Here is a 12,029-nt window from a genome sequence, read left to right on the forward strand (position 1 = left end):
GGCCGTGCGCGCCGAGGTGCCTGCTCGGGGGCCTGCCAGGCCGCGCGCTGCCAGGCCGACTCCGAGTGCCCGCGGCACCGGCGCTGCTGCTACAACGGCTGCGCCTACGCCTGCCTGGAGGCCGTGCCGCCCCCGCCAGGTAGGCGCCGGGGCCCGGGAGTCGGGCGGGGACGGGGGGCGCCTCGGGGAGGGGGGTCGCCTGCGTGCGAGAGGGGCCCGCGGAGCAGGCACCTCGGCGCGCACGGCCTTGGAGAGGCCGGTTCCGGGGACGACGCCCCTTCCTAAGGCGATGCGGAGGTTTCTCACTAAAACAAAAATACACCTGTCCGGCTCTTCTTACAAACACTGGACCGCAGCCCCTGGGCCACCACCTGCTGGGGCCCCAGGTGCCCCTAGAAGGCAGCGGGCCCTCCGGTTTTCCCCGGACCCCCACCAGACGCACTCACCTTCACCTCCTGATCCCCGCCCTGGGGGTATTGGATGTGGAGACTGACCTCAGCAGTCCGGATGGGGTGTGCCCCAGAGAGGCAGGGGGGATGCGGACTCCTGGGTTCGAGTCCATCGGCTGGCTGGGCAGCCCCTGAAATCCCGCCAGCTGTAAAATGGGACTGAAACGCAACTCCTGGAGGGCTCTGAACGGGTGGCTGCGGTGGCAGGGAGCAGATCTTTCACAAGGAGTTTGTTAAACCTTAATGACGACTTCTTTGGCAGAAAGAGCCCTCGGGAGCTCGTCTTTGAAGGGAAGGAGTTTTAGATCCCTTCTGGACAGGGTGGGGGGGGGTGGGAGGGGAGGGAGCCTGCGGGGATACTGAGGAGTGGGTAGGCAGCTGCGTCCCCCCAGCGCGGAGAAAAGGTGTCCCTAAGTGGGTAGGGTGGGGACGCAGTATAGCCTCCTTCCCTCTCTGTTCTCCTTGGGGCTGAGGCTTTCGATGACAGACTGCCCGTGTGGACTGCCCCTCTCAGGGAGAGGCGTCCGGGTCCCACGGGCCTCGACTGCTGAAGGCCGCCTGAGAAGGCAGCCCAGCCCTTCCTCCCAAGGCCGAAGCAAGAATGACCACACTTTGTTTTCTTTGGGGTGAGGTCACGGCGATGACAAGGGACTCGGCACCCTTAATTGTGCTCATAATTACAATCTACCCTGTGTTTAAGCACTGCCTCTTGTCCGGGGACTAGGCTGGCACTCAGGGCCAGGAGAGCTCCTAGAGGGCTCCTTATTAAAAAAAAAAAGACAAAAATGGCCCTCCCCCCCCCCACCCCCCGCCAGTGGAAGGAAGCATAAGGAGGTACTTCCCTCTGGGTGGGTAAGTCAAAGAAGATGCCGCTTGCTTTGGACTGTGACAGCGTGCAGGTGTTCTCGCCTCGCTTGCCACCTACACCAGGTGCTTTTGAGCAGTGCGCAAACTATACAACTGTTCACGACACTCCTGACAGCCTTTCCATACGTTATCTCGTTTAATGCTCACGCGGCCCTGTTTTACAGCTGAAGACACTGAAGCTCAGAGACGCTGACTTGCTTGCCCAAGATCACACAGCAGGCAAAGCTGGGAATGTCCACTGCCTTACGCCCTGAGTGCAGGGCTGTGGGGCCCCTACTCCAGCATCTGGGCCCGTATGTGGGAATCTCTCACTGCCTGGAACATCCTTCCGCGGGACACCCACACAGCTCCTTCCGATCTTTGTCCGGAGGTGGTCATTTTTCAGGGAACATCTCTCTCTCGAAATGGCAAGCCCTCCTCCAGCCATTCCTCGCCCTCCTTTCCCTGCTTAATTTTTCTTTATAGCACAGTCTGGAACACCGTGTTTTATTCACTCATTGACTGTTCTCCCCACTTGAAGGTCAGCCGCATAAGGCAGAGATCGGTCTGTTTCCTTCACTGCTGGACGTCCCCCATCTAAACTAGACTCTAGGCATCTGAAAAGTACTCAGTGGAAATTAAAAGAATCAACCCATCAGCGAGTGACTAGCTTTCACTGGCCAGGCAGAGCGGTCCAATTGTTCGTTGGTCGCAACGACCAGCAGCTGACCCGTTGAGGCAGGGACTATCTCCAGTCGGCCATGGCCCTACCCGGCCGGCTTTTCTTACTTATGTTACCTACCTGCACCCTGGAGGCATTTGGGCGCTCCACCCCTGCTTTGGGATTTTGAACACTTTACAGCCCGCCGCGTGGGTTGGTCCTCTTGTTAAACATGTATTGGTCACAGAGCTGGCTACGAGGCTATGACAGAAAGACCCATAAGCCCAGGAGCCCAACCTATTTACTCCTCCTTTGGTTAATAGGCCCGAGGAGATGGGGGTCCATGGCAGGTAGGTGGCCCCGGTCCAGTCATCCAGGGACCCAGGTTCCTTCCACTTGTTGCTCTGCAAGGTCAGAGTGGCTCCCAGGCTGCAGGCAGAGGGACAGCACGGAGCAAACAGGCACCAAAGCCCGGGCGAGAACAGAAACTTGCGTCATCGCCTCTGCTGACATCCTATTGGCCAGAACTCAGTCACGCGGCCACACCTAGCTGCAAGGAACGCTGGGAGATGTAGTCTCCAGCTCGGCCCCAGTGCCTAGGCGAAACTCAAAGTTCTGTTACTGAAAGAACTGGGGGAATGTGCGGCAGGGAGCCTCTGTGTTTCATCGTGAAATGTAGGCCTCCCCCCCTCGCCCCGTTCCCAGAGGCTGGGGCGTTTCTCAGCTGCCTGGGGCGGGGCTCAATGTAACCATGTATCGTTTTGTTAGTTTTAGACTGGCTAGTGCAGCCGAAACCTCGATGGCTTGGTGGCAACGGCTGGCTCCTGGATGGCCCTGAGGAGGTGTTGCAAGGTGCCTACGGGGAGAAGCCCACCCCGGCGTCAGAGTCAGGATCCCTCCTTCTCAGGCTGTCTCTGCTGCGGCAGGCTGCCTGCCCTCCAGTACCTCAAATACTCGACCTAGAACGGTGGCGACTGGGGCTTGGCCAGACTCTCAGAAAACGCAGAACCGTATAGGGCTCGACTTTCCCTAGGACTGGGGGCCTCCTCCTCCCTGGGTGGAGACTTGAGAGGGAGGGGGTTGGGGTGGCTTTCAGATCCCCAAAATCGTAATAAGGGGTCCACGGCTCCGTGGTGACGACGACTCCTCCGGGTGGGTGGGGAGCAGGCAAGCAGGCCCGGGGTCCCCAAAACTGGAGGGTGGGAGTGTGTGCACGTGTGTCGGTGCGGCTGTGCCTGTGACGCTGCACGCATGCGTGTGCGCGACTGCGTCGGTGAGGCGGTGCGGCACCCGTGTGGCTGTCCTTGCGCTGCGTCTGGATGTTTGCGTGTCTGTGTGCATGCAAATGTGTGTGACCGTAGGTGTGAGTGTGTGTGTGTGTGTGTTAAGAGCCATGGATGGCGAAAATATGTGTGTGTCCCGAGTTGTGTATGAACGCGTGTGTATGCCTGTGGCTGTAGATGTGAGCGCACGTATGCGTGTGTCAGGATTTGTGTGTGTGTGCATGTGTGAGTGCGTGCGTGTGTCAGGCCTTTTTGGGTGAAGCGTGAGCCTCTGTGTAGGTGAACGTGTGTGTACGTGTGTCACGATGCACATTAGGGTGTTTGGGATCACGTGACTTTGGACTGTGCGTTGGTGTGTGCGCGCGTGCCTATGTGCGTGTGCACGAAGGTGCCACGGTGAGCGAGACGCAAGGCACAGCCCGGGATCTGGGGGCAGATGGTCCCCTGCGTCCACCCAGCACGCGGCCTGTGTCCCTCCCACAGCCGAGGCCTGCAGCACCACGGAGGACGGGGCGGAGCCCCTCCTCTGCCCCTCGGGCTACGACTGCCACATCCTGAGCCCCGGAGATGTGACCGAAGGCATCCCCAACCGCGGGCAGTGTGTCAAACAGCGCCGGCAGGCAGGTGAGTGTGGGCGCCCAAGCCGTGCTCTTGGCGCCTGCCCCACCCTCCCTGTAACGCCGTGGGGGGAGGGGGGAGGCCTGTCCCAGAGAAAACCACCAGCGTCCCCCAAGCCTGGCCGAGAGCTCCTCCTGTCCTGCCTCCCCCCTTCTGAGTCATCTCACCCTGCAGGGGACACAGGCCTTGGAGCCCTGCCACCTCCTAGCTGGGAACAGGTGCTTCAAATCTCTGAGCCTCAGTTTCCTCATCTGTAAAATGGGCTGATAATATGCTACCCCATGCTCTGTCATCTGTGTCATAGAAGAGGGAGAACTCGAGGTCGGAAGCTTCTCTACACCGTCTGCACCGTAGAAAGGGAATTCTGAGCCTGTCCTCGGGCTGCAGAGCCCGTGTGGGGTGCGTGTGCACGTGTGTGTGTGTTCTCCCCGCCCCCAGGGATGGTCGGAGCCTTCCGGATAGAAATGTTAGTGAAATTCCTCTTAGCCTCGTTCCGAGGGGGCTGTCGGTTAGCAGTAATTGTTGGTGATTACGTGGGGGTTTGGAAATGTCTCGATCTCCAACGGTGACCTTTGGAGCAGGAGCCTCGGGGAGGAGTGGGTAGCTTTTTTCTGGATAACCAGAAAAAAAGCCGCTTATTTAAGATTTCTTTTTAAGCTACATATTTGAAATGATTTGAGACTTCAAGGCAATAGTGCCTTGACCCCTCCATCCTGGTGACCCATTATGGTCTCTCTCTTCCCTCTCCAGCCCCTGCTGTCTCTCCTGGAGGACTCTCTGAGAGTAGGTTGCAGATCTCATGCCTACACCCAAGATGCAAGGCTCCTCTGAGAGCCAGCTTCTCGGGCGTGCCGGTGACCGTTCGGGTTTTACGGTCCATCCGCCTGGAGCCCGACATCTGAGGGGTTCATGTCTTAAGAGGAACGTGAACTTCGACACAGGCAGGAAAGCTGACTCTTCGGAGAGCAGGGTCTGGGGAGTCAGTGCATTTCTCTGGGATGGGTGTGAGGTCACTCCGAGGCTGAGCGTCCCGTGTCCCCCAGGCTTGCCTCTGGCAAGGCGACCCTGCCGGTGCTGCGTGAGGACAGGGGATCCTCGTGCAGCCGCGAGCAGGGGAGATCTAGTTTGTAAAAGTGACATGACAGTGCGTGGAGGGTGTTCAACTCCAAACATACCTCTCTCTCCTCCCTGTGGTGTGGCGGGCCAACACTTGTCCCCAAGGAGGAGGAAGGCCCAAGAACGCTTCATTGCCGCCAGCCTGGAAAAACCCTGCCATTTGCTTCAGAAAATAGTTTTTGCCCTGGTTGCTGATAAGCTATCAGCGCGAGGGTGTGGATCGGCTCCTCGGGGTTCTGGTGCCCTGTGTGATAAATGTCAGCGCTGGCCCTGAACACCCTGACGCTTTTTAGGACAGCCGCAAAACAAGGAAACCAAATGTCTCACTGTTGCCCAAGGGTGATCTTTAAAATGGAGACGAAATTGGCGAAGCAGTATGTTAGTTTCCAGTGTGTGAATGTGCTTTGTTGACAGTGCTGATGCCCTGGGGGGGGGGGGGGGGGGCCCACGGCGGCGTTGCCCAGAGAAACTTCTGCGGGACCTGGCCAGACGTCCTTGGCACAAATGTTTCCCCATAGTGACAGGCTGGCGACGACGGAGGGGGCGGTGGGGTCGATGACCATCAACAGTGGGAATCCTCAGTAATTCGAGACGTCTGAAGTTCCCGAGTCAACCACTTTTTAAAGTTCTTTTATTTTAAAATTCTTTTATTTTATTGTAGGGGCGCCTGGGTGGTTCGGTCAGTTGAGCGTCTGAATTCAGCTCAGGTCAGGGTCTCGCGGTTTGTGAGTTCGAGCCCCGCGTCAGGCTCTGTGCTGACAGCTCGGAGCCTGGAACCTGCTTCGGGTTCTGTGTCTCCCTCTCTCTCTGCCCCTCTCCTGCTCACGCTCTATCTCTCTGTCTTTCAAAAATAAACATTAAAGGGGCGCCTGGGTGGCTCAGTCGGTTAAGCGGCTGACTTCGCTCAGGTCATGATCTCGCGGTCCGTGAGTTTGAGCCCCGCGTCGGGCTCTGTGCTGACAGCTCAGAGCCTGGGGCCTGCTTCGGATTCTGTGTCTCCCTCTCCCTGTGCCCCTTCCTCGTTTACGTTCTGTCTCCCTCTCTCAAAAATAAATAAAATGAAAATAAAAATAAAAAAACATTAAAAAATAATTTAAAAAATTATTTTATTTTAGACGAGGGGGGAAGGGCAGAGAGAGAGGGAGAGACAGAATCCCAAACAGGATCCACGCTCAGTGCGGAGCCCAAGGCAGGGATCGATCCCACGACCATGGGATCATGACCTGAGCTGAAATCAAGAATCTGACGCTCAACTGAGCTCCTCCCCGGGGGCCCCCCCCCCCAACACTTTTTTTACATACAAAAATGTCAGTTTCGTGTGGTTCCTCCTATCATTTGCATATCTACGGTTTAAGGGAAATTATTTGTTTTAACCCTCACAATAATTTTAAGAGGTGCCAATTCTCTGCCCATTTCCAGGTGAGGAAACTGAGGCTCAGAGAGGATTAGCTAAGCAGGGCAACGAAGATTAGCTACTCAAGTTACTTTGTCACGTGCACTGCAGGCATTCAGGTCTCCTTGGAACAGACTCACAAAAGCACCGTGTACTCCCCATGCGAATTGCACACCTCGTCATGACCTTTGCTGAATGATATGTTGGACTTCTGCTTCCGGTTCCTCTGTTAACACAGTGGTTCCCGAACGTTTTGGTCTCGGGACCCCACTTACACTCAAAAACCATTGAGGACCCCACAGAGCTCCCCCTTGTGTGGCCACGGATGATGACCGCGTTAGAAACTAAAGCCCAGGCGTGAGAAAGATTTGCGTGTTCATTCATTTAAAAACGACGATGATAAACGCGACGCGCATTCAAGAGAAATAGCGTTTCCTTTAAAGGTCACTGTACTTTCCAGCACACGTACAAATTGAAGCTAGGCATTGGTTCACATCTCTCCAGTTCTCTCTCATTTGTGTCTGGGGAGCAGAGAGACGCTCACGTCGACTCCCGCGCTCCATCCGCTGCGATATTGCCCGTCACGCAGCGTCTCGAAACTCCATGCACACCTGGCAGGGAACAAGAGCGGACGCACAAATAATCCCTTTGTAGTTGTAGTTGTAGTTGTAGAAGATAGTTGTGGCCTCTTGAGCTCACTGGAAGGAGTTTCACCCTCTCGCTTGTTTTCCAGATGGGCGATTCCTACGACACAAGTTTTACAAGGAATACCCAGGTAGGAGAAGAAACCACTCTTCCTTTGCAGAGGGCACTGAACGGGGGCACTGAGAGTTTCTTGGGTGAAAAAAGAAATCTAGAGCCCCACTGACTCTTTTGAGGGCTACAGTCTGAAGCTGCTGTGAAGGGAAATCCCCATTTCTGCCCAGTCGCTCGTGTGCCATCAGGTGGCCCGTGGGGGTGAGGTGGTGGGATGCCAAGCCACTTCCGGTGTGAAAATCTCTCCTCCACCCTGAGCAGCCCTCCAGGGGCACCTGACACGGCAGGGGCCGTTCTAGGCTGCAGCCTGGGACTGAGGCAGCGGTTCAGGGATGTCTCCCCCCGGGACAAATTGAGAACTAGGATTAGAAAAGAACGTGGAAGCCCTGTTGCCTGGTGGCGAGAGGAGGTGGGAGCCAACGAGGGGCTCATAGAAGACAAATGGCTTTGTGTTAAATGTTACAACTTGGTACTGGGTGTGTTTAAGTCCTTCCTACTTCCAGGGGGTTGGAGATATGGCTGACACCCTTCTTCTATCTAATCCTTCATTGATCTAGCCATGATGTATCCATGCATCAATCTATCCAATACTGTTCTTCTATCCATCTTTCCATCCTTCCTTCTATCCGTCCTTCCTCCCTTCTTTCCTTCCTTCCATCCATCCATCCATCCATCCATCCATCTATCCATTCATCGATGTATCCAATACTCTGTTCTTTTATCCATCTTTCTATCCTTTCTTCTATCCATCCTTCTATCTGTCCTTCCTTCCTTCCTTCCTTCCTTTTTTTCCTTCCTTCCATCCATCTATCCAATACTGTATTCTTCTATCCTTCTTTCCATCCTTCCTTCCACCCATCCATCTATCCATCCATCATCCATCCATCCTTCCATCCATCCATCCATCCATCCATCCTTCCTTCTATCCATCCATCCATCAATCCTTCCATCCACCTGTCCATTTATCTATCTATCCTTCCATCCATCCATCCATCCATCCATCCACCTGTCCATTCATCTATCTGTCCATCCATCCATCCATCCATCCACCCACCCATCGATCTATTCTTCCATCCATCATTTCTTTATTAAGAATTTACAGCACATATTTATCAAGCATTGGTCTTCATCCTGTGCTAGAGGTTGGGGCTACATTTGTGGACATGACAGACCCAGTCCTTCCCGTCAGGCAGCTAACGTCAAGCAGGAAATAAATACAAACCCAAGTAGTTACTTAGTAAAAACAGTGATCAGGGTGACTGAAGTCACACTGAGGACACTAGGGAAAAGGATACCTTGGACTAGGATACCAAGGAAACCTTCCTGAGGAGGGGCCATTTGAGCTCAGCCTAGAGAATAAGAATTAGTGGGCAGAGGAACAGCCAGTGTGAGAATTCTGAGGTTGGAAGCACCTTGGCCATCGCGGCAGCTGGAGTGTGTAGTGAACAAGGGGGACAGTGGCGGGAGACGGGGCCAGAAAGGGAGGCAGAGCCAGACCACACGGGGGCTGTGGCCACGGTGAGGAGAGGCCAGAGGCTGCAGGTCAGCCTTGGGTGACTTCATCTGGGGGGGAAGAAGGCACAGGGACAGGGAGCCAGGTGTCCGGACTCCATCTGGCAGTGGCTGGTGAGCCGCAGAAGACTCGCCCGCCCTGACAGAGCCCTGCTCTCTTTGCAGAGGGCGACTCCAAGAATGTGGCCGAGCCCGGAAAAGGACCCTTGAGGCACTTTCAGTGAGGCAATGGGGCAGGTCAGTCCGGGGAGTGGTGGCCGGTGGCAGGGGAGGGTTCGGGCGCAGGTGTCCTCGGTAGCTTTACTCACCAAGGTGACCGGTGGGAGGGGGAGAGTGGGGTTTTACCCGGGGCTAGAATTTCATAATTCCCTTGCGGTGTCCCAAGTAGGCGTATACGAGAAGTGGCTGTTCTGTTCACCAGAAGTTTCCAGACCACCCGGACCTAAATCCAAAGACTAGGCTGCAGCCTTCCTTTCCATGCCTGGTTTTAGGGCCTCCGTGAATGGCCGACGAGTCCCCCGCTGCCCCCCCGGAGTCTGTCCCTCTGTCCCTCCCTCCGTCACACGATACGGTCAAGTGCCAGCTCCGAGACAGGCGCGTGCCGGGCACTCGGTTCCTCAGCAGCCCTTCGGGACGGCCGGGGTTCCTGCTCCTAGGGGCCTCCCCCCCGCCAGGAGACCACACAAGTCAGCAAGGAAATCGGCCTGCGATGCGTGTCGTGAAGGGAACGGACGGGGGCGTGAGGGAGAGTAGCCAGGTCGGGGAGGGGCCGTGCGTGGAGCTCACGTCTGAGCCAAGATCTGAGAGGACAGAAGAGCCGCCTTGGGGCGGCTTGGGGAACGGGGCCTGGTCAGGGTAGCTGGAAGAGTAGGAGTGCCAAGGGCAGGAAAGACCGTGGCTTCGAGGAGCCACGGGGAGGCCACCACGGAATGACGGCGGCGAGGCTGGCACCAGAGGGGCCCCCAGGGAATGCCCTGCTCTCAGATGAGATGCTCCAAGGCGACATGTGTGCCTGTGACCGGGAGCATCTGCTAAGAAAGCCTGAATGCCCGCCCCACCCCGTGAAGGCCCCACACGTGTGCCCACGGTAAACAGAAGCCCTTGAAAGCAGCCAACGCCCCCCAGAATGTCCTCGAAAGGCAAACATCAGGCTTCAGATTCCAGAACATTCTGGCGCGAGTCCTCCGGCAAGATCTCGAGCCCTCGAGGATTGGTGCCAGCGTGTCTCTTACCTGCTGATGCCAGGAACGGTCCTTGGGGTGGGTCTGACCCACCTCAGGCAGTGGCCTCCCATGGGGATGCGCGGGGGTGCGGGGAAGGCGACGGGGTAGCACGGGGCGTGAGAGGCAGTTTGCGTGACGGGGAGGGATGCGTTGAACTAAACAAGATGATGCCCAGAGAGGCTGATGGTAAGTTAAGAATTCAGTCCTAGGGATTGGGGCGGCTGGGTGGCTCAGTCAGTTAAGCATCCGACTTCGGCTCAGGTCATGATCTCACGGTCCGTGAGTTCGAGCCCCGCATCAGGCTCTGTGCTGACCGCTCGGAGCCTGGAGCCTGTTTCGGATTCTGTGTCTCCCTCTCTCTCTGCCCCTCCCCTGTTCATGCTCTGTCTCTCTCCGTCTCCAAAATAAATAAAACATTAAAAAAAAAAAAAAAAAAAGAATTCTCTCCTAGGAAAACTGGTATCTTCCTGGTGTTGGGGGGGGGGGGGGGGCGCGGTGGCACAGACCGTGACCTCTGTCCTGCCCCCAGCAGCAGCTCTCATTCTTTCTCTGCTTCTCTTCCAGCCAGCGCGCAGGAACATTCTTCCACTTTCTGCTAAGCCTTGGAAACCGTTGGACCAAACACGATTTGACCCCCAGAGGCCATGCCCAGCTCAACAGAGATACTCAGACACAGGACACCCGGCTCTCGATGCCAGCATGACCCGCCTGGCTGGGTGACTTCGCGGGAGCACTGGGTCCCCGTGTGACCATCCGGGGAACACAGCACACCTAGCAGCCCCGCTAGACCCGGAGACCCCACGGAGCCCACCCTGGAAGAGGTCACTGCCTTTGCGAGCTGTGTCAAGCCCCTTTCCGTGTCTGTGTTGTTATGCATTTCTTCCAGATTTGTCTCTGGGAGGCATGTCCCTATGCCAAATGTTCTAAAAATAAAGCGCCCCTTACAAAACAGAAACGAACTTACCTGCTCGGCTAGGATTCGTAGTTTTAACAGCCCCGCCCCGTGATCTTAAATCACATGCGCTCAAGCCCTTGAACCCTGGAGGTGGGTGGGGGCGGGGGATTCTGGGGTGAGGCGTCAGCTCAGCTCGGCTTCTGGAATACCCAGCCTCGTGCGCACTGCTCTGGGTCTGGGTTGGATGCCTCTGAGACAGACCGGGGAGGAGGGTTTGTTGAAAGCGCTTTGTTAGGAAAGTTCCAGGGGGCCACTGGCGGGAGGGTAGGGAAGTTGGGTGGAAGGAGGAAGTCAGACAAGATGAGGAACAAGGTCCCACAGAGGTGGGTTGGGGAGACCCTCCAGGGCTCCAGGGGGAGATACTCAGAGGGGCCCCCACTTGGCTTAATGAAATTCTTAGCAGTGGTTGACCAAGGGGCCCGCGTGTTCATTTTGCAAATGGTGCCGGTGGCCCTGGGTCACACCGTGGACGCGGCCCCACTGGGGCACATGGAGTCCGGAAGGCTGACGAGGCTTTTTTTTAGGGAAGGCTAAAGAAAGAGCCAGAAGCTCTCCCAAAGAGGGTAGGGGTGGGCACCAGGAGGGGGTCTCGGGAAAACGCACGCACGAGGGGTGGGCAGACTGTCCCCTAGATGTCCACACCAGAGACCTCCTTTTACAAAGGAGGCCGGCAGACCCCAGGACGTCTTGTAACTTGCCCAAGGTCATTCGCCGCCCGGCAGTGACAGGTGGACAGTTAATCCTTCCGAGGAGGTCCCTCTGTTCCTGGCCGGCGCCCTATGTTGTTACATCACGCCTCATGGCAACCGTAACACGGGAGCCAGCTCCTTCGGACCAGGCGCCTCTGTGAGCCCTTTAAAGAAAACCAACAGGTCATCTGGGCTGTCCCAAGCCGTGAGGAAGACCCTATGCATACCCATTTTACAGATCAGGGAAACAGAGACACAGAGAAATAAAGTCACTTAGCAAGTGTCCCACAGCTAGTCAACGGCAGAGTGAGGTTGCAGACCTAAATAATAATCCAATGGGGGGGTGGGGGTGGGGAGGGATTTTTTTCTTTTCCTTTATCGCCGAGAAGAAGCCTTTAATTTGTGTAGCTATATGAACACGTGTAGGAACCGAATAAGTTTTGAGTAAAATATTGGACTCGATTATGGCATTCTCCTACCTACCGTCCTTCAGAGCAAAGAGATATTACATGTTTTTTGTTGTGCTCC

The 12,029-nt window shown here is 56.1% G+C and overlaps 1 protein-coding gene across 1 annotated transcript in view; it reads left to right on the forward strand.

Moving 5' to 3' along the window:
• Positions 1–10,820, forward strand: part of WFDC1 (WAP four-disulfide core domain 1) — a 23,018-nt gene extending 12,198 nt beyond the window's left edge. The window contains exons 3-8 of the mRNA XM_040443236.1: positions 11–139; positions 2,725–2,808; positions 3,723–3,863; positions 7,100–7,141; positions 8,800–8,871; positions 10,422–10,820. Of these exons, the coding sequence (XP_040299170.1) occupies positions 11–139; positions 2,725–2,808; positions 3,723–3,863; positions 7,100–7,141; positions 8,800–8,858 (455 nt within the window). The 3' untranslated portion in view covers positions 8,859–8,871; positions 10,422–10,820. The remainder of the gene's footprint in view (positions 1–10; positions 140–2,724; positions 2,809–3,722; positions 3,864–7,099; positions 7,142–8,799; positions 8,872–10,421) is intronic.
• The last annotated feature ends 1,209 nt before the right edge of the window (positions 10,821–12,029 follow it).

The sequence above is a fragment of the Herpailurus yagouaroundi genome, unplaced genomic scaffold, assembly GCF_014898765.1.
Source record: "Herpailurus yagouaroundi ecotype Mexico unplaced genomic scaffold, PumYag 190, whole genome shotgun sequence".
Lineage (NCBI taxonomy): Eukaryota > Metazoa > Chordata > Mammalia > Carnivora > Felidae > Herpailurus > Herpailurus yagouaroundi.